Source organism: Dasypus novemcinctus, chromosome 19 (assembly GCF_030445035.2).
Source record: "Dasypus novemcinctus isolate mDasNov1 chromosome 19, mDasNov1.1.hap2, whole genome shotgun sequence".
Classification (NCBI taxonomy): domain Eukaryota; kingdom Metazoa; phylum Chordata; class Mammalia; order Cingulata; family Dasypodidae; genus Dasypus; species Dasypus novemcinctus.
The window spans coordinates 74,492,017-74,515,544 of record NC_080691.1 but is presented as its reverse complement, the minus strand read 5'-3'; the positions used below and the strand labels follow the sequence as shown (position 1 = coordinate 74,515,544).

At 39.3% G+C, this 23,528-nt stretch overlaps 1 protein-coding gene across 7 annotated transcripts in view; it reads right to left on the bottom strand.

The window, feature by feature from the left end:
• The window catches only part of LOC101416425 (zinc finger protein 709-like), a 158,331-nt gene that overhangs the window by 91,209 nt on the left and 43,594 nt on the right, over positions 1 to 23,528 (bottom strand). For 4 of the 7 annotated variants that reach the window (XM_071209969.1, XM_071209965.1, XM_071209966.1 and 1 more), the window contains exon 2: positions 9,321 to 9,399. Coding sequence is in view for 2 of the 7 variants with exons in the window: in XM_058281947.2 (XP_058137930.1) it covers positions 9,321 to 9,399; positions 22,770 to 22,807 (117 nt within the window). In the remaining 5 variants the exon portion in view is untranslated. Of the gene's footprint in view, positions 1 to 9,320; positions 9,400 to 22,769; positions 22,887 to 23,064; positions 23,309 to 23,528 lie in introns of those variants that run through there. The other 3 variants (XM_058281947.2, XM_071209963.1, XM_071209967.1) reach the window with 2 other exon arrangements.

Genomic DNA, 23,528 nt, shown 5'->3' with positions numbered 1-23,528 from the left:
CTCGTCCGCAGCCAGACCCCACCTCTACCGACCGAGCAAGTTGCCGCAACCTTAGGTGGGGACTTGTAAGAAAATCTGGAGTGACAAATGTCTCTGGAAGAAGAATTTTGTCTCATACCTTTATTCTTCCTTAGAAACAAGGTGAATATTTTTAAATTCCTGGCTGTTGCCAGTCTGGGATGAGAATCTAGCTGCTCCATTGCTCTCATTACCTTGAATGCCTTACAGGGAAATAAGAAAAGGAGCCTGACTCAGAAAGAGTTCACCTAGTTTCATCCTGGAAAGAAGGCAAAAGATAATCAGAGCCAGCTGGATTCAAACAGGTTAGTGTCAGGATTTCACACAGAAGTTCCTAGAGCATCCGATCTTGTCATTTTAACATGAGGTTTGACATAGTGCACTTTAGCTTTTAGGAAGAAGCAAGGGAATGAAGACAATAGGCCTTTCATTTTCTCTTTTAGGGCCTCACCAAGTGTCTCCCTGCATCACAGGCTCCAGTTATAACCCTCTTTTTCTTTTTAACAAACCACAATCTAAGGATATTCATGTATTTTTTAAAGACTTATTAAACAAAAAGAAAGAGTATGCCACAGAGGTTCACTGTATATAGCCAACAAAGTCTACATTATTTTCTATCAGGCCTTTAGACAAAAAAAAAAAAAAAAAAAATAGCCCTCCCCTTGTCTAGAAATTTGAATTTATCGGCCTTTAACACCCAAAATTCATCAGCTCTAGAAGACTATTCCAGTTTAATCAGACTCTTAAGAGAGAGACTTGTGAACCAGACTGAAGGTGATTCCCTTTGTGAAAAAGCTTAGTCTCATTTATGCTCAGGTCATTACTGCCTTGTGTCAAGTCCACTTAAAGGCCCAAAAGATGGCTCTGAACTTACTGGGAGATCCATTGCTAATGAAGGAAATTAGATATTCTTCCCCATAGAAAAGAGGCAGATGTATTTAAATTCATGGCTGTTGCCAGTGCGGGATAAGTGAAGTTTCTGTCATGATCACTGGAAGAGATCACCGTGTTCAAGGGATGATGTTTGGCTTGAATTCTCATCAGTAAACTTTTGTCTTTTGGTCCCCGCTCCCCATTACATGTCATAAACAATTCACAGAAATTACAACTAAGTGGGGACATTTGTACTTACCATAAAGGGTGCCTCTTTCCAGTGACCCAAACTTTCTTTGTTTATGGTATACCTCACAGGTTGCAGAGAAGCTGAGGCAGTAGTGCATATATGCACGACATCAGAGACAGGTTGGCAGTTCTAGAATTGTTTATTCAGACCTCCAAAACACACATGAGTTATCCTGGATTCCCTAAATGAAATTTTTGGAATGCTGTGTGTCTGGTTCTTAGTTCTCATACTGTGTCAGACTTAACTAAGTCCAACTGTAATATATGTTGAAAGCAATTGGTAAATGATAGGCCATATTGATGTTTTAAGGGATAACAGGGCATTTTCAAGTATTTTTGTGACTGATCCTATGTGTGGGCTTTCCTTCAGTTGAACTTCATGGGTGCAGAGGCTCAATCTCATTTATGCTTTAATACCAGGTCTTGCTTGAGCATAAAATATTATGAAACATCAAACTGATAAATCAGTGCTGTGCAACTGAAGGTCCCTAATGAAACGATACCTATGGGAAGCAGATTTTGCCTAATGGATAGGTGTCTGCCTACCACATGGGAGGTGCAAGGTTCAAACCCAGGGCCTCCTGACCCATGCGATGAGCTGGCCCATGCGCAGTGCTGATGCACGCAAGGAGTGCCGTGCCATGCAGGGGTGTCCCCCATGTAGGGGAGCCCCACACGCAAGGAGTGCACCCTGTAAGGAGAGCCGCCCAACGCAAAAAAAGTACAGTCTGCCCAGGAATGGCACCTCACACACAGAGAGCTGAAGCAGCAAGATGACACAACAAAACGCGACACAAATTCCGGGTGCTGCTGACAACAATACTAGCGAACACAGAAGAACACACAGCAAATGGACACAGAGAACAGACAACTGTGGGGGGAGGGGGCGGGGAAGGGGAGAGAAATAAATTTTTAAAAATCTTTAAAAAAAAAAAAGGAATGATACCTAAATTATTTTACACTATTTTTTTTTATTTTCATTTTTAATTGTCAGCTTAAAATGAGATCTATTTTACAATCATTCAGCAACTCCTAAAGCAATTCCTCTGCCAGCTCCAGATGTAAATGTCAAGTGTTTACAAGGACCTTGTATGTGTGGATATGTGGGATTCTTTCTTTCTGGGGTATCGCACTCCCAATATGTGAAACAGATGCTTCATTTTTACCCAGGATTTTATCATCCATTTTATCATCTGAGTTCCAGGTAACCCTCAGTCCAAGAGGGCACTAGAACTATTCTGTCATCTTAGTACTATTTCTCTTTTGACATGCAGATTGTATGCAACTACATTGGAAATTTTGTGTTTTTGGAAAACTAAATATCTTCTACTTAATGTATGGTGTCTGAGAATTACTGCATTAAAAAAAGCCAATCTGATATTTATCCATGTCATATGGCTTAATTAATACAGTGTATGTTATTTAGTAAGTTCTTAGTCATGAAAATTTATGAGATAGGACTGCTTAAGCTTTCTTATAATGTTCTCTTTAAATGTCTTAGCATGAGGCTATCATATTGGTGAAAGAACACTGTTGTTTGTTTGTTTTGTTGTGTTTTATTGATAGAGGTTGCAGTGATATTCTAGCCATAACAGTTAAAACATTTAATAGGTATTAACGAATGTCATTCATAGTATCAACAAATACAGATGTACAAAAAAACTCATTCAAATAAACTTAAAAAATGTAAACAACTTTTATGAAAAAATATAAAAATTTACTGACAAACATGTTTTGAATATATTGGACATTTTCTTTATTGGACTACTATGTATCAGTTAACTATTGACACTTAACAAGCCACCTTGAAATCTTTGTGGCTTAAATAATGAGGTCTCATGATTGAGTTAGCTGATATTTTACAGGAACTCAGCTGTATGTTTGTGGTCTTGGCTGGGTGCCCTCTCATGTCTGCAGTCAACTGTGTCTTAGCTGGGTGATTCTGTTCTGTGATTCATTAGCTGTTGGCTGGGGAGCATAGGCTGTCTTGCATGTGCTTGACGAGGCTTGTTCTTGTGAATTTCTCATTTATACAAAAGTGGCCCCACATGTCCAAGCTGCCTTGGTTTATTTAATGCCTTCAAGCTGCTTTGAAATATTTCACCCACCTTTATACTTTTCCCAGTCCACTGTTTAGCTCAGTATGGTATTGCTAACAGTAGAAATCATACTGTATTCTAGAGTATGGAGAAAGGCATTATGCTTCTTTCTATGGTTCTGTTACTGTTAGGGAAATCTTTTTTTTTTTTTATTTTTTTATTTTATTGACATTGTAATAATATTACATTAAAAATATATATGCGAGGTTCCATTCAACCCCACCCCCCCCACCCCACCTCTCCCCCCCCCCCCCCAGCAACACTCCCTCCCATCATCATGACACATCCATTGGATTTGGTAAGTACATCTTTGGGCACCTCTGCACCTCATAGTCAATGGTCCACATCATGGCCCATACTCTCCCCCATTCCATCCAGTGGGCCCTGTGAGGATATATAATGTCCAGTGATTGCCTCTGAAGCACCATCCAGGGCAGCTCCATGTCCCAAAGACGCCTCCACCTCTCATCTCTTCCTGCCTTTCCCCATACCCATCAGCCACCATGTCCACTTTTCCCAATCCAATGCCACCTCTTCTATGTGGACATTGGATTGGTTGTGTCCATTGCACCTCTATGTCAAGAGGAGGCTCAGATTCCACATGGATGCTGGATGCAATCCTCCCACTTTCAGTTGTAATCACTCTAGGCTCCATGGTGTGGTGGTTGTCCTTCTTCAACTCCATCTTAGCTGAGTGTGGTAAGTCCAATAAAACAGATTGTAGGTGCTGGAGTCTGTTGAGGCTCAGGACCTGGCTATCACATTGTCAGTCCAGAGATTCAAATCCCCTAAATATATCTTAAACCCCAACATTAACTGCACCTCCAGCACATTAGCATGAAAGTCTTATGAAGGGAGATTGTTAGGGAAATCTTGACTTTCCTATTTATTTATTGTAGGTATGGCCTGGAAGGTATTCCTGACTCCAGAGACATCATGTGGCAGACAGACAATGGGTAGGAGAGATGGAGCATGTGCTCAGGAGAACCAGGCATGGCAAGAGTCAGAGTGCCAGGCAGAACGTACACCCACAGCTCTTCTATAGGAATGCATCCACCCCATCATGTGTCATGGCCTCTCTTATGTGAGGAGATTCTGTGGCACACTGCCAGCAGTGACACTATGGAAAAGTGATAGGATAAGGACACCAAATACATACATAATTCACTGTGGCTTTTTAAATTATTTCTCTCTTCCCCTTATTTTTTTGTTTTTGTTTTTGTTTTTTTGTTTTTTTTTGTGTGTGCTTGCTGTCTGCTTTGTGTCCATTCACTGTGTGTTCATTCCATCTCTCCCCTGTATCTCCCCCTCATTGCATCATCTTACTGCACCAGCCCTCTGAGGCATAGGCCATCAGCTCTCTATGGCATGGTGTGACAGCTTGCCTTCACCAAGAGTCCCTGGGAATCAAAACACAGGGCCTACAATATGGTAGATGGGAGTCCAATCACTTGAGCCATATCTGCTTCCTTCATGGAGGCATTTTACAAGGACAAAAATAAAAACACCCATTGTGGTCATTCTCCATCATGACTCATAGTTCTCGGGTGACAAGTATGTGCCAAAAAAGATGACTATAAAAGAAGACAAAGGTTTAATGTAATTTACTTTTAAGATAATTTAGAGTCCAATGAGGTTCTCCTTATTTTAGGGAAAGTCTTTCTACTAGTATTAAAAAATCTATCTTTTGACAAATATTTCAAATTCTATTCTGTAGAAATATCAGAAAGGAGAGGATGACAATGAGCCCCATTTTTCAACTCATACCTCAGTCTTAATGACAAGAAAACAATTGTTCATTCTCTGCCTTTTATGTCTGAGTTTCTCCCAAGTGAGTGACAATGGCTGGAGAAGGGAAGGGACCAGGGGAAATCCTGCTTTTTCTCCTATACATTGGGCCCATTAGATTTACAAAGAAATTACAAATCTTGGCCAACCCTTAATTGGAAATGTTTTCATTCAAGTTCAAATCAAGTATCATTTATAGGTATGTTTCTGACATTTTAAAATTACTTATAAAATCCAAGAACCAGGCTCAATATTTTCTAATGAACTTCAGAACTGTCTTTTTTATTTCATTTGACAGAAATCTAGGATTCTTTGCTGTTTTCTGAGTGGTATTTTGAACTTGAATTCTTTTCTTTCTTTTTTCCATTTCAGGAAGATTTTAAACTGCTCTGTGATAATGGTATGATACAAGTTAGACAAGAAGATAATTCATGCAGGTTGTAAAATGATGAAGAAAATACGAAACCTTCTATCAGACTAAACAAGAGGTAATTCTATGTATTTTATGCCTAAACAGAAAACATCCCTCATAGTGAATGAGGTGCTCCCTTCCTTCTGACCTTGTTGTCACAGTGTTTGTTCCTCTGCTCTAGAGTTGTCCCAGCTACCCGCTTTGTGTGCTTAGCTGCCAGGTACACCTCTCTCTGCACCTGTTCATGATAAAGCTGTATCCTCTTCTTTGGGGTTGGTTAAGAGGTACGGATCTTTAATCTTGACCTGGATGTCAGTGATTTGGAATGCAGTCACTTGCCTCACCTGTATCAGGGTGGTCACCCCCATGCCTCTCACCTGTTTGAACTGAAAACCTTACTTTGTGGGGAGCCTGAGTCCCGTTTGCTGAAGGCTCAGAGCATCCACCTAGCTTTTCCTTGGTGACTGCGGTGGAGTTGATCCCCACCACAAATCCTGGAGCCCTCTCTGCCTTTTCCCAGCACTTGCTGCAAGCATGTTCCCTTCACCTGTAACAGAATTCTTGTCACTTTTTTCCACTGGAAACTCTATTGACACTTTAACCAGCAAGGCCCATAATCACCTTGTTTCCCTAAAATTGGCTGAAATGTTTTAAGTGAGACATGAAAAATAGAGAATGTTGTCCTGGCTTACTTTTTTGAGGTACTTGGCCTGGGGGAATTGAAACTAGATGGACCTTTTATGTGAAAAGCCAGCCCTCAACCACTGTGCCACATTGACTCCCCTGAGATTTTTGCTTTTTTGTTTTGTTTTCTTTATTCGCTTGTGTTTGCTTTTGTCTTTTAGGATGCACCAGGGTTCAAACCCAGGACCTCCCAAGTGGGAAGCAGACACACAACTGCTTGAGAGACATCCATTCCCCTTGGCTTACATTTGCTTTTTATTTTAATAAAAGCATCTTTTTCATATGATTATAACTAAGAAGTATACTTTGAGGAACAAAGGGATTGAAGCAATCCTTTCTACCCTCCTGCTAATGCTCTATGAATCATCCAGATGGAGGGTTGATGCAGAAGGCAGGAGGAGGTAGAGAGGGCCAGCATGCTTGTATGTGGGAGATGAGGCCTCTGCTGGATTAGCTACGTTCCCAGCCTTGTGGCTGCATGTGTGAGCCAGAAGGGAGTGCCTGCAGCCTTATGAACAGATAATGGAGGAGCATAAACTGGAGTAGTGGAGGTGGTTGATGTCCAGAGCCTGTGAGGGCCTGGAACAAATTTACAGGTTCTTTCCAGGAGGCAACAAGGGGGGTCATGCACCCCATAACAGAGGTGCCATTTATCCCAAAGTGAAGTGCACTGCTTGTCAAATGAAATGTTATTCCTGGCTTGTGGGAAGTTTATTTTGGATTTTAAAAATTAAAATAGTTTTATTCCAACAACCTAAAGTCTTTCCAGAGTGTAAAAATCAATGGCTCTCAGTATACTCAGAATTGTGCAGAACTGATTTTTTTAAATCAAACTTCAGAAAGGTTTCAGGTACAGGAGACAGAACATTTTTCATGAGCATTTGAGAGTAAGTTTAGGACCAATGCCACACCAGCTTCAATATCTTACTATATATTTTCTACATACTAGGACATTTGCTGGCATAACCCCGGAACTGCCATCCACATGAAGAAAATAACACTGATGCACTGCCACCATCCAGTCTTCATGCCCCATGTGGGATCACCATTTGCCTTAGGATGTCCTATCTCACAGGGGAGCCCAAATCAAAAGCACCATTGCCTGTGGTCTCCTTGAGGCAGAGTTAGTTCCTCTGGCTCACTTGGCCCTTTTGAAGGTCAGTCACATCCTAGGTGTTAGGGGGCCTGTCTGCCACTCTTTCCTGGGTGACACAGTGAGTCTCTCTGGCTGGACCTTTGCACTGAGGTGCTTTGTCCTCCTCACTGTGCCCAGCATATGGTCAGGACCACTGTTTTCATTGGTTCTGCGGAAGTCAAGGCTATCCTTTGTCAGTGATCCAGCTTGGCTGCCTAGCAGGCTTCTCCACTACTCCACTCGGAGGTCCCTCCACTGGCCTAATAAAAAGTGTCCCTATCCCATGCCTCAGGAGACCCCTGTCTATTGGCAACTTTCTGTGCATCAGCATAGGTTCCTGGGGTACAATTTAGGTCGAGGAGTAGTAGATCATTATTTAGTTGCTACCCCAGACTTGACCAGTGGAGTCTGACCAGGTAACTTCTCTCTCACTGGGATAGGCCCTGACATTCTGTGAGCATCTCCTTTATGCCACAAGAAGATGACCTAGAGGAGTGCTGTCCAAGTGAAATTAAATGTGAGTCACAGAAGCCATTGTAAATATTATAGAAGCCATGTTCAAAAAGTAAAAGGACCAAGGTGAAATTTATTTGACCTGATATAGCCAAAATAAATTTTATTCTTCCTGATATATTTGAAACGCAATGTCTAAAATACTATCATTGCAGCAGGCAGTCAGCATAGCAAGTTTATTAATGGGAACCTTACATTCTTTTATTCATACTATGTCTTCCAAATGTACATTGAATGATACATAATGTTGTTGAATGTTGAAATGATAACATTTTATATGTACTGTGCAAAATGAAATATATTTTTAAGATGAAATTAACTACTTTTTAAAATTTATTTTTCTCCTTGGTATTCCAGCATGACATGATAAAAGTTCAATTCTTCAATAATAATAGCAATTTTAAACATTTATGACTATATTTTAAAAACTAAAAGCTGATAGAATGACAGGGAAAACGAGACAGGTGTTGTTTTTAACAAAAATTTCAAGGAAACACATTAATAAATATCTAGAAAATTAGAACACATTGAAAATCTTTTCCGCACACAAATAGAGTTTTGTGTCCTGTAAGGAAATACTATACATTTTTTGGTATGTATTCACAGAAAATTTACCAAACAAAACACCTAAACTCTCATGTACTGGCCCATAAAGAAATCGTTAACAAATTTTAAAAATATATATTATGTGGATCATGTCCTCTAGTCTAAACACAATTAATTTATAAGTCATTAGCAAAAAGAACAAGAATCTCTGCATATTTTAGGATTTAAATAACACCCTGGTAAATAACTCCTGAGTGATAAATGAAATGACATGGTTAGAACCGAATGATAACAATTCTCTTACAAAATAAAATCTGTACGATGCAGGAAAGTGCTTTATGGTGGGACATTTATACCATTATAAATCTACACTTACCTGCCTCACTGTCCTACTCTCACTGTCACCTTGGTAGATCATGCCCCAGACCACTTCTCTTTGTCCTCTCTGTGAGGGTCATTGGGTCTCACCACATGTCTCATCTTTAGACCATCAGCTACACATACGAACGCATACCATTTTTATCCACATCTGTTTCCCACACACAGTTATGCTCCCATTTCATTTTCAAATATAGAAAAGTTAAAAAGATCACACAAAAATAGCTATAGAACAAACACCTATATTCTGTAATGGTTCGCAGTTTGACATGTGTCCTTGTGATGTAACTACACATCCAAAAGTTCTTAATTGGTGCATTCCAAAGCCAGTGAAAATTTTAGCGCTTTGTGCTGAAGTATCTGTGACCTGTGACTTCATCCATAACATCCACTTGGGTTCCCCGTTTCCCTCTCACACACACACATTCCCACAGTAACAATTTATGTTCCTCTCATTTTATTTTTCCTCTCTTCCCCATAAAACATTGTTGAGTTCTTGGGCGCCATATAAAGGTTTAACATGAGTTAAGGAATTCTGAACATTGCTCTGAGCTTGCACTTGGAGGGTCATAAGACTGCATCTGCCCACCCACCCGTTTTTACATCACAGTAATTTTTTCCTCACCTGAAATCCTGAGGGTGCACTGTTGATGGACTTCAGAATTGTACTCCAAAGACAGGGTGATAACTCTTTGGACTTCTCTCTGCAAGGAATATAGAAAGTACACATAGCATTTAAGAAGGACTTTTGCTCCAGGGAAATAACTCAAAAATAGGCTGTGAAGGATGCAAAGCATCCTACAAGCATGATTATTTAGGTTTCCCTTTAATCTGCAGAACCTCAGAAGCTATCAGTTCCTAGGAGTCTGTTTGAGCCCTAGTGAGTATACTAGACACATAAAATATGTAGGTAAAGCTTCAACTGGCTTCTTGTGTCATGGTTTACAGCAAAAAGATGTCTCCCCTATCCTTACCTACCCCTGGCTCCACTGGGCCATCCTGTCAGTGGGCTCCTTTACAAGTGGGTGGAGTGATCTCCACTGGACCCCATGACCTCTTCAAGGAAGGAAGAGGGAGAAGAGTATGGAGTGTGGTCCCCGCTGGAGTCTGTAAACATGTTGGAGACAGGAAGCAGGGGTAAGAGAACAAAGCAGGAGAGGAACCATCTGGGAAGAAGAAGTCAGGAAGCCAGTGAGGAGATGTTTTAAGAAGTAGGGAGAATGGATGTGAGGATGATCTGGCTGTGACATCTGTCACCCCATTGATCACCAGGGTTGATTCCGCTGATCTGGCTGGCTAGACAGGTGTCCCCTTCCTCTCTCACTGCTCCATGTGCATGCCTCCCGAAGTTGCACACTCAGTTGAAGAGGATGACCTTCCAGGCTAGGGGAGGATCATTCTTCAGTCAATGGTATATAAGTAGTTGTGCTCCCCTGTTAGAACCTCCAAACAAGCTCTCAATAAGTAGGGAGTGACACACGGAGATAGGTCCCTCCAGGTGGGGAGATCTGGGCTGAGAAAGACCCTAGATGTGGAAGAAAGATATTTGAGGCTTCCCAAGAATGACAATTGGGATATAGGTCATGGTGGTATCATAGACACATGTCTTATATACTTGGTGAGCTGTGAAATGGAAGGCATGAGGCAAAGGACAGTCAGCTGGGATAGGACAGCTGTCAAGTTGCTGCAGGCTGGTGTAGCTTTGTTTGCTCTAAAAATCTAAAGAAAAGATGAGGCCCACTGTAGTAACATGAGCCTCCAAATGCAGAGGTTGGAAGCTCAGGAAGGACTCCACCTGCCACTGCTGTTTTGAAGATGGAGGTAGATGTGGACAGCATATAGAAATAAACAAATTATGCCAAGTTCCTGACTAAGCTTAGAAGTGGACTCTCCCTAGAACCTTCAGGGAAGAATGCAGTCCTTGGGACACTCCAATTTCTGCCTGGTGAGATCCTTAGCAGAGGAGATCCTGAGCTAACCTACATTTCTGACCCACAGAAACTGCTGCATGATAAATGGATGTTGTTTAACACCAGTACATTTGTGGTAAGTTGCCATTTGGTAACAAAATACTAATACAAGCTACTTGATGGACTTTTGCTGAATGAAGCTTTTAAAAAGACTGAAAGTATCTTCATACATGTGATCTTGCTCTCAACAAATATATACTTTATTAGAAAAATTGTGGGTCACAAAACCATCATGCATAAAATACAGCATTCCCACACACCACCCTATTATTAATACTTTGTATTAATATAGTTCTTACAATTGATGATGGCACATTTTTATAATTATACTATTAAGTATGGTTTAACATAGGATTCACTGTGTGTGTGTAGTTCAGTTTTATGGATTTTAAAAATATTTTATTCTTTTACCACCTACACAAGTTAAAATTTTCCTCTTTAGCCATATTCAGATATATTCTAGTTGTTTCAAGAAAGGTATGATCATACACTATTTGTACTTTTTGCCTGACATGTTTGACTCAACATGATGTCTTCAAGGTTCATCCATGCTGTCTTATATCAGAACTTTTCCATCTTCATGGCCCTATTCATATTTTCATCCTAACTGGTCGGTTTCTATACATCCACTCAATTTAATACTCCATAACAAATAAAAAGGCCAACACATACATTCCCAATAAGTCAGTCTGACAGTGACCACTAAAGGAGCTACTTTATAAAGTTCAACAGAAAGTCTTCTGCTAAGATGTGTTCATGGTTAGCAGCATCGCACCAAAGGCTTCTACTGTGTGTATTCTTTACATTGGCATTGTGTTAAGTGATCTACGCATACTCCCCAGGTAAACACAAGAATAGAAAATCTATCAACAGATCTTTAACGAATAAAGAGATTCACTCCATAATTAAAACAAATTCCCAACAAATAAAAGTCCATGATAAGTTGGCTTCACTGGTGAATTGTACTAAATATTCAGAGAAAAATTAACAGAAATCCTGGCGACCTGGTGGTGGAGGATGAGGGACTCGATGTGTGATGTGATCCCGGGAGAGGGTCTTGCCCCGGGCAGGGGAGCAGATCCAACACCCACACACACACACAGGCTTACAAGTGTGCACACACCCGGTTTCAGGCTCCATTCCACCCAGGTGGCTGAGCTGAGGAGGATGGGGAGGGGAGGAGGAGATGGTGCAAGCCTGGAGGTGAAAGGTGGTGGCAGCTGATCAGACCATGGATGGATGAGGTGCACTGTGGCTCTGACTGTGTCTCTGCCTGCTGTCACCTCAAGAACAAAGGTGACTAAGGCGGTACAACACCCGCCCAGGGGGTTATTTAAAATCTAGCTGTGCTCTGCTTGGGAACTGGTAAAGGGAAGGATGGGTGCAGCTGCTGGGACTTGCTCAGCTTGCTCTGCCCCTTGGCCTTTCACCAAGCTGGTTATAAAGGAAGTAAACCACCAGGTAAATGTGTGAATTTTATGTTTCTGTATAAAATTAAACAGAGATATTGTTATTTCTTTTGATCCATCATGCATGGCAGCTATTTTAGTTCTACTAATTTAAAAATAGAGAATTTTCTCATTCATCAGGGTAATTGGTCTAAGGAATTTTTGCAGTGAGAAACCAGGTATTACCTTCTTCATGTGGAGATGCCATTGCATTTGAAAAGTCAAAAGGTCTTTTGACTTTTCAATGAAATCGAAGGCATATAAACTGTTTTCTTTGGTTTAATGCTTTAATATATTATTTTTTTGTAGTTTCAATCTCTTGTAGATTCAATCTTTTTTCTTTCATCTGTTAAGGGACATTATGTCCCTTAACATTTCCATTCACGCCCCCCCCCAGTCCCCCCCAGTGTCCATTCTATCCTTTATTCATTGTCTGGTTTGACTAAATGGTGGACCATGATTTTCCTGTCATTTAGAGGATCTACTCTCCTGGCAACATTGATGGGAGCAGGCCCTAAATAGGTGTAATCAGAATGAGGCCAAGAATAGTAATGTGCATGGGAGGTCACCCACTGTAATCATTTTCCTACTTTAAGGTAAATGAGTTTGAGGACAGACTGATGTACAGAGGCTAATAGAGATTAAAGGACAGCAAAAAAAATACAACCCCTTTAGAGTGAACACTGACAAAAACAAAATATATATGTGTTATGAACTCTTGCATGACCTGAAGAATGGAGAAAAGATCACAGATTACCTAAATTAATCACAACAGATTAATGTGTTATATACCTAAATTCTGCACAAAAATGAACTGAAATGGATCATAAAACTGAATACAAAATGAAAACATAAACACTCTGCAGGAAAATAATTGAGAAAATCTAGGTGACACTGAATTGGGAATAAGATTTCTTGAGGCTATGTTAATTTAATTTTTAAAATTAGAATAGTTGTAGGTTTACAGAAAGTGTTGTAACAAATACAAGTTTCCCTTATACCCCCTCTATTACTAATACTCCAATAGTGTAGTACTTCAACGCAGTTGATGAAAGAGAATTATAATTGTAGTATTAACAATACTGCATAGTTTACATTACATTGTAATTTTATCCCAACATTCCATCCTATTATTAGCACCCTGCATTGTGTATATATGTATGTCACATTTTGTTTATCCATTATCTGATTGATGGACACGGGTTGCTACTATCTTCTGGCAATTGTGAAATCATCAGTGTTCAGATATCTGAGTCTCTGCTTTCGATACTGTTGTGTATATGCCTATTCGAGGGATTGCCAGATCATTTGGTAATTCTGCACTTAACAACTGATGGGGACCAAATAAAGAGATTCAGGTTTTTAAATATTTAATTTATTTTAATTTATCTTCCTCCCCCAAATAATCATTTTGTCTCTCTGCTCATTGTTTGCTCACCATCTCCAGGAGGCATGAGGGACTATACCTGTGACCTCCCACATGAGAGGGGAGTGCCTAACAGTCTGAGCCACATCCACTCCCTTTGGGCTGTGGCATCTAATGGTTTGTGGCATCTGCTTGTTGTGGTAGAAGAAGAGTCTATCTCACTGTGAAGGGAGATGGCATCTAAGACAATTGCAGGAGAGGATAGCATCTAAGCTCATTGGGGCAGGAGGTGGCATTGGCTCATCTTCTTTAGGGGGCACTGGGACCCAAACCTGGGCCCTCCCATGTGGTAGATGGGGGACCAAGGGGTTGAGCCACATCTACTTCCCAGTGCATTTGATTTTTTTCCCTCCTGACATCCTCCATTTTCCTCAGTGAAAATGGGTGCTGGCTGTGAGCAATTCCAGCAAGTATTCTATTGTTAATATTTGGAAATCCCGTGGTTAAAGGGTAAAAGCTGTAGGCCATTTGTAAATGACATGTCTAGATAACAGTTATCAGTGTAATTTATCCACTAAAGTCTTAGTTATGTAGATTATATTATGAGCCTCATTTTAGATTTGTTCTTAATATTAATACATATTCCTATGGGTATGGATTCATTTTAAAGAGGATCTCTGGAAGATGTTATTTTTAATTAAAGTGTGGCCAACTGAATGAGACTGGGCCTCAATCAACATTGCTAGGAGGCTTTAAAGAGAAAGAAATGAGAAGCTGGAGTCAGAGAAAGCCACAAGGAGGAGGCAGAAGCTGAAAGCCAGTAGGAACTCAAAAGAGAAAGAAGAAAACATCACCATGAGATGGGAAAACAAAGAACCTCAAGGCTTCTCCCAAACAAATACCTGAATATTTACAACCCCAGGAAAAATCATGCCTACTAGCCACCCCAAAAATGAGACAATAAATTCCCCTTGTATAAGCCAACCCATTTTGTGGTACTGTCAAAGCAATGACATTTAGTCAATAGTCCCAATCAGGCATCTTGACCAATATCACCCATGTGCTTAATGAGACCACCAGGACCAGGACCCAGGTCCCACAATTCCTAATTCATTGTTGATTCCATACCTTATAAAAAGGCCACAGCCAGGTGAAGGAGTGAGCATGAGTCCTTCATGCTTACAAAAGCCAGGCTGTCAAATATCTGCACAGTTTTTAATAGGTTAAGTACTACTGCGCAGCCCTTCATTTATGAAACAATGAAACATGTATTTTCCTGGCAATGTTATGATGACTATATTAACTCATATCAGTCAATAAATAATTTTAATTGGACCTGAATGGTGTGCTCAGTTCCAGGGACACACATTAACCAGAATGTTATGGCCTGAGCCTTCATGGAACCCACATTTAGTGAGAACAGAGTGACACATGTGATTTCCATTATGGTGGGCATTAAAAGAAAATCTAGGTGCATTTGGGACACATTGAAACTAAATGCTGAGCAGACCTTAAAACAGGAAAAAAATCATTAGTTCAGGTTCCCTTTTCCAAGGTAACCTGAAATCACCTTATTGTGTTCCAAAGGCATCTTGACAGCAGAAGCATTCTTGTTATCATTACTTATACCCTGTAATTAATACCAGCCACCATGATTTCATCAAGCACAGTTCATGCCAACCTAACTTCCCCTTCTCTTTCAAGAAGAATACACTCAGATTCCAGGGACTGTGGCACTAGGTAACTTCTTGCCTCCTGATTATCACAATATGTGAAATACCACTAGCCCAGAAATATACATGAAATACATTCTGTGATAGAATCTGATGACCTTTTTCCTCATAGCATTAATAGCATCAAGAAAATGTTTTATGTGTGGTTTAAGACAACATTATGTTTAAATTGAGAACAAAATAATTTAGTGTATTAAATAGTATGCCTTCATATTCTATATTGGTGTTACTAAAAATATCACTGGATCTATAGTCATGATCTTTCTGAGATTTAATAGTAAAAGTCCTATTCCTTATCTTGTTTTCTGTTCACTTACATTAGTGATAGGAATGATAAAGTATTATACATTTATTTAGTTTTTGACACATATATGCAAACTTCTTTTGATGATTGACTCATTATTTTATAACAGTCAGGAAATTACACAATTACATTAGGAAAATAATTGATTCTTGAATGACTACATGAAAACAATCCATGACCTTGTAGGAGTTTTACTGGTTACTAGTTTTGCGAAATATCTTAGAATACAAAACATCAGCTTGCTGTGTTCATTATGGCATAACTGACAATGAGAAGAAATAATTTTTAAATTGAATAACTTTGCTAAACAGTAATAACCCTAAAATTAAAATAGGAAATGAAACTTATGCCTATAAATAATTTTGGCTAAAAATCACAGTGCACATCAATCTTACTAAAAATTTATGGTTTTGATGCTACATTTGTTCACACCTCATTTTAAGACCATGGATTTGAGTGTTTAGTAATGTTGAAATTGCTCTGCATCAGTTTAATTATTACCCAACAGCCTATCAAAAAATACAACACTGATTACTCTAGACATTGTAAACAAGTACAAGAATAGAGCAGGCACTGCTGATTAGTCATAAAAATCACTTTCAGATGAGCAGCAATATTCCTTTATAGAAGAAACTGCAATTTTATTTTCTTCTGTTCCTTTCATATTTGGAAAATGAGTCTAAACAAAACCATAAAGTCACTTATTATGCTGGATGATTAAAATCTTTAGTTTGCATCAAGTCTCTTAAGATCTAATAGGGAGGAACAATGAAAATCCTAGTGAAGGACTGCTTTCTCCCTTTCTTTCCTCTGTTCTATGAAAAATTTTTAAAGCAGAAATACATAAAAATTACAACTTTGACTTTTCTTGAAATCTTAAAGCTTAGCAGGTGTAAAAATATTTTATGTATATCACTAGTTTCTGCATATATTTGTTAGTTCAATACAAATCATGATCAAACAGACTACTTAAAGTTTCTAGATTGCCTGTTTAGCCAAAATTTACAGCCTTGTTCATATATACAAGTAGAAAATGGATGACTCCTCCTTGAGCTCCATGAAAGTCACATTACTGTTGTTTATAAAAGATTCCAATCGCAGCATCCAAAAATTTTCAACCCACAACTACAAAACTGTGCACACACATGCACATACCACACATATATACACACACGGAACACAGAATTAACAATGCTCTCATCAACACTGTTTACAAATCATAAAGTCTACATTCAACATTGAATTCTAAAAGAAAAATGTTTTGACTTAATTTGTTTTGAAACTTGAGACTTCAAAACTAGGGTGGAGACCCATACAATAACAGTGAAGGTATACCCACATCCCGAGGAAGACTGATGTTCTAAGAGGGAATTGTTTCTCTCGAGAAGACCGGTGGCTCCCAGTGGGTTAGGACACTCGAGTATGTCAAGCTCTCAACACTGTTTCAAGTATCTCTGAATATGGCCCTTCAAGTAATGAAGACTAATTGTCACTGTGGGTCCTGAGGGGAGAGGGAAACAGGTATTGAGTACATGGAATCAGTGTAACTGTGGTGCAATGGAAGTGTTCCACAAGATCATGCAATGATGGATATAGGACATGTTAAATTACACCAAAAATGTATATAAGTCTATAGGCTCAAATGTAAACCATAATGTAAAACATAACATAATTAAAAATTTAGAAAATTGTGTAGTCTAAAATATAAACCAAATTGTAAACCCAAATGGAATCATGTTTGGTAGCTATTGTTTCAATATCTGTACATCAGATATAGAAAATATAATATGAACAAGTAGAAAGATCATTGCTGGGGAAGGGACAAAGGGTTTGATGTTGGATATGTGGGAGTACTATATACTGTATATGTGAATTACTGTGATCTAAAACTTTTGAGCAGACAAACTTAATAAGTAGAAAAAAACACAAAAAAGAAAGGATGCAGACACTGAGGAATAAATGGAAGAAACTGCCTTGCCACTGGAAATACAGGGCAACACCTATAGCGGTGATGAAAGACAAAAACGTCAAAAACAAAGCTTTTTCATTTTTTCATTTTTTGATATCTCAATTTATTTTTACTTTATGTAATTTTTCTAAATTAGTATGTATTCTATATCTAACCTTTAAACCCATCACTATATTCCATTTTACTATTAATGGAACCTGGGAATATATTAGGCTTCATTTTTAAAGAAGTTACATACCACAGAGAGGTTCAACAATGGCAGGGGAGGAACATGGGCATGGGGTGTTACTGACAGGGGCACATGGTAGAGAGGGAGTTCTCCAGGGCATGTATAGAGGGTACATAAAAATATTTGGATATTTTCATAGTGGTTTCCATTAAAAACGACAACTGAGGGAATGCTGAGTTCCTAGCCAAGGGATCACTATCACATTCCCCAGTGGAATAGCAAAAGTCCCCCAAGTACAATGGCAAAGACCAATAAAGGGAAGCAGACTTGGCCCAGTGGTTAGAGTATCTGTCTACCACATGGGAGGTCCGAGGTTCAAACCCCGGGCCTCCTTGACCCGTGTGGAGCAGGCCCACATGCAGTGCTGATGCACGCAAGGAGTGCCGTGCCACACAGGGGTGTCCCCACGCAGGGGAGCCCCACGTGCAAGGAGTGCACCCCGTAAGGAGAGCCACCCAGCGCAAAAGAAAGTGCAGCCTGCCCAGGAATGGTGCCGCACACACAGAGAGCTGACACAACAAGATAACGCAACAAAAAGAAACACAGATTCCCGTGCCGCTGACAACAACAGAAGCGGACAAAGAACACGCAGCAAACAGACACAGAGAACAGACAACTGGATCAGGGGGAGAAGGGGAGAGAAATAAATAAATGAATAAATCTTTAAAAAAAAAAAAAACCAATCCACTTAAAAAAAAAAAAGACCAATAAAAACGAATAGTCCAACAATGATCCCTTGATACTGATGGCTACGAATGAGCCTGTGCACCTGAAATATGAACTAGGCCTAGGGCTGTAGGGTGCCTAAGAGTTACCTCCTGAGAGCCTCCAGGTTGCTCAAATTTAGCCAATCTCTAAGTCAAACTCAGCATGCAAATGCATTACCTTCCCCCTAGTGTGGGCCACGACTCCCAAGGATAAGCCTCCCTGGTGCCAAGCGATTACTACCAAGCACGAGCTAATGATCTAACTAGAAAAAGATCTTGAATAAAAGGGTCAACTCAGACCAGCAGAATATCTCAGCCTACATGTAATATCAGGTGTTAAAAATTGCTTTCTGACCTTGAATAAAAGGGGGAAATGGAGAAGACAAATGAGTTCATGTGACTACGAATCTCCAAAAAAGAGTCAGGATGTCATCAGAGGGGTAATGCTTACACACGACTCAGCAGGGTCCCAGAGACAGCCAAAGTAGATAGAAGCCCTGGTACTGGTTCTCCTGAGGGCTACAGAGACCTACAGCTTCTACAGTCATGGCACATGGCTCTGGAGTTCAGTGCCATGTCAGGTGGCCCTACTTTGGAGTTTGTGTTCCTGAGTGTGATGGACTTGGACTCAGATATGATCTTTCTACACATGCCTCTTCTGTAACTTTAACCAGACCTATGGTTGGTGCTGGGATTAGTGATACTCAGGAGACCTGAATCTCTGGACTGTCCATGTGACAGCCAGGCCCTGAGCCTCAACAGAGTTGCAACTCTTACCCACTGGTTTATTGGACTTACCCCAGCCAGCTAACAGGGAGGAGAAGGTCAACCAGCACACCAGGGAGCCAAGAGTACCTACAACTGCAAGCAGGAGAATTGCATCCATCATCCATGTGGAATCTGAGCCCCCTCTTGATATAGAGGGAAAGTAGACATCACCATTCCAGGGTCCACAGTCTGGAGGAATTAAGTTTGGATTACAGTGGACTTATTGATATTCTACTATGAAACTACTGTGATTAGTAATGGAAGAAACTGTAGCATTGATGTGGAGAAAGTGGCCACGGTTCCTGCTGAGGGTAGGGAGAGGTAAGAAGAGATATGATGTGGGGGCATTTTCAGGACTTGGAGTTGTCCTGGGTGGTATTGCAGGGACTGATGCTGGACATTGTATGTCTTGTCATGGCCCAATGGGTGGACTGGGGGAGGGTGTAAACTACAATGTAAACCCCTATCCATGTGGTAAAGCAATGCTCCAAAATGTATTCACTAAATGCAATGAATGTGTCACAATGATGAAAGAGGTTGTTGATATGGGAGGAGTGGGGTGGGGTATGGGGTATATGGGGACCTCATATTTTTTAATGTAATAATTTTTGTGATTCTTTATAAAAATGGCAATTAAATAAAAAATTTTAAAATATAAGTAAAAAGAAAAATGAAATGGAAAAACTTAGTGTTTAAATTTGACATAGGGCTGCCAATGCAAAATACAAGAAATGGGTTGGCTTTTATAAAGGGAAATTTATTATGGTAAATGCTCACATTTCTGAGGTTGTGAAAATGTCCAAATCAAAGCATCATTATAGATGCTTTCTAAAAACTCAATTACAGGTGATCCTGGCATCCTGCCATGTGGTGAAGCAAACTGGCAGCTATCTGTCTTGGTCCCTGCCTCAAAGTTTACCGTTTCCCTGAGCTCAGCTGTGGGTGATCAGGCATATAGATTGTCTCTTCAGTACTGAAGACTCGGCCTCCTGGGAGTGTTTTTGTTTCACCTTCAGTTGCTAGCAATTCACAAGTCCTCTCTTACATAGCAGGGTCAAAATTTCGGCTTCGTTTATCTGTGTCTCCTCTTTGTGTCTGTTTATATAAGGTCCAGAAAGAGGCTGGAAACTGAACCAGGGGCACACATCACTGATGTAATACAATCAAATGGAAAAAGTCACATGATATAATCAAGGTCCTTTAACCAAATCTAATGCAATCAAAGGTCTTAAAACACAAAGGAATGCAATAGTTTAAAAAACACAATCTTTTCTTCAATTCACCAAATTTTATCACACTTGGGAAATCACTCTTACCAAATAGATTATGAAAAAGCATTTACACAGAAAATATGCAGGAGGAGGAAAGACAGTATGTTCTCAGGGTTGCTCACCACACAATTTTTTTCTAGTAAAGAACTATTGTAAACAATGCAATATTCAGTACTAGAAGTCTCTCTGTTTCACAAGTAGACTTCTACATATTCCCATGCAGGCAACTGGTTGCTTAATTCCAGTGCTTCACTTAAACAACATCTCCAGTGAGTAAACCTTCTGTCTTCTGCAGTGGGGAGAAGGTATCGCCTCTTCACCATTCTATACCCTGAGTTCCAGGTAATCCTCCTATTTTTACCCCATCTCTTCTACCACAGGAGACCTGAAGTGTCTCCAGGTTAGAGCATTGCAGGGATCAGCAGCAAAAATCAACATGCTTGTGCTTCTGCCACTGGTGTCTCAGGTTTGGGTTTTCTACTGTATGCTAACAAGTTACTAGTCATATATCCAAATTCTTGCTTTCAAAATTTTATTCTTTTCTCTGTATCTGTTTATTTATCCTTGTGGTTCAATCTTTAAAGTTAATCATTTTATCATATCAGTGAAGTTATGTGAAAAAAAAGTCAAAAGTCCATGTTTATTCTCAGTGATTATTGTAAAATTCTTTACAAATGTTTAATTTAATGTTCTAGAACCCTTAAAGGATAATATGATGTGCCTGTGTGTTGTGTACTGAGGAAGAGCACTGGACTCAGATTCTTAGTGGAGCCTAAATTTTATGCTCATAAAATATTTTTTAAGCCCAAATATAATTTTTCTTATTCTTTTGCCCTCACAATTTAAATTTGTGTAAGATTTAGGATCTTTCTTTCGCAAATAATATTAAATCTTTGTCAAATGAGTAACATTCAAAGACTGATTAAAAACTGCCCTAATTGGAACTTAAAAATAAATTTTCTAAATACAACAGAAGTCTATCTTCTTTTTGTCAAACATGTTTGTGTCTCATTGCCACACAGTAAGAGAAAATTAAACCTTCAAAACTAACTGAAAAAATATAGAGGATTATAAAAATAAATCTAAAATTTCAGTTTTTACCACACATTTCCTTCTTATAGTACCTACACATAGTTTCACCTATGCATATTTAAGTCAGTAATGCAAAAAGTAAAATTGAGAGTTAAGTTCAATTGTATTTATATGGTTGGGTATATATTCCAAACTGTCTTAGATGCAAATGACAAAAACTCTTTGCATACTAACTGTAACGCAGAAGGTAACTAATGTTTATGCAAACATGGGATTTCTGAGACACTGGTCAGCCATAGGTACAGCTAAACATATATATATATAAAAGAATTTTTATATGTATATAGGTATATATAATTATGATTTATATATAACTTTTACATTTTTGACACTAATATTTATACAAGCATCCAAACAAGTCTCATCACTTGACATTGTTCCCTCCAGAGGCTAATTCATAGGAGGAAAGAATGAAATATTTTTGTGATTTTACTTTCAGAATTTCCTTCTGGTCCTGTAGATTAATACCACAAAAGGAAAGCATGTTCATTTTATACTCAAAGCACATTTCCTAGTTCTACTCTGACATACTTTTCTTAAGGAGCATTTGTGGTCTTTAGTCTACTTAGCATCTGTAATCCCATTTAGGTTTAGGGTTTCCCAATTTTGTTAATCACACTGGGAGCCAGAGAATGCCTCACCAAAATGGTGATGGAAGTGCAAGGCATTTTTTCTTCCCAGATTCTTCAGCAGAGAGGGCATGGACAAGTGATGGACATTTCACTAATCAAATTCAGCCTTGGAAGCAGAATCCAGTGATCCAGAAAGCTAGAGACTGGGAAATTTCAATTGGATTGAGTTCCTAGGAAAGTTGGACTAATGGTGTAGGGGTGGTGTCAGTGTCCAGAACTAGTGGTGTGGTGTGGTACAATCCTAGAATCTTTTCATTAGTGGGGTGGATGGGAATGTCCTCAGTAGAAGAGTTGTGCTATGGCATTGTGGCATGAATTCTGAGTTTCATAAGACCTGATTCTCCATCCAGTCTCACAATTTTGCAATCTACACAATATCATTATAGATTGATTTCCCATTGAAATCAACCTGAGTTTATCTGGTTACCTGCAACTAAGCCCCCTGATTGGATAACCATCTCTTCCTCTGATTTTCTCTTTTCTAATTCCATATTATCATAATCCTTATCTTAGTTTTTTGACTCAGTTATTTGAGTCCCCTGGTATTAGCTCAAAACAAGATGGAAAGAAGAGTGTATGCATTACTGAGCTTGGGAGGCAGAGCCCTTCTGGACGTCCATCATGAATTGGGTCAGCTCATGGTCAATGCATCAGGCGCAAGCTACCAGTCACAGGACACACTCCTCTTCCACCGATGCCTCACTGATCAAGTAGAGCAACAACACCTGGTTAAGGCAATATTTCCTAGTATCCACCTCCTTCTTTCCATAAACATTAAAATATACATCCAATTGTATTTGTTATTAATGAAAACCCTCCATACCTCCCCATTTTATCAGGTAAAAGTCTTTATGAACCGTAAGGTACCACATGGTTTTACCTCCCAAAAAATCTGAAGGAGCAGATGAGGCTCAGTTGTTGAGTGCCTCCTTTCCATTTATAAGGTTCTGGGTTCAAAATCCACTATCACTTAAAAAATTCTCATTTTCAGCTCTTCAAAATCTCTTACTTATTAGATGAGGAAGTTAAAGTTCAAAGAGGTACACTGACTAGTTGAAGACTCCTCAGATAGAGGGTGACATCGCTTCTGCTGGTTTTCACTTTCTTTTATCAATCAGAAAGCCCTAAAGGCAAGATTAGAAGAATTAATTTGAATGTTATTCTTGCATAACCAGTCTAGACAACACTGTATTGTATCTATTCCTGATTTATAAAACATCCTGTTTCATTTTATTTAATTCTACAATTTTTAAAGTTAATAAATCACAAAGAATGTTATATTAAAAAATTTTTTTAAAACATAAAAAAACATAAGAGGTTCCCATACCCCCACTCCATCATTTT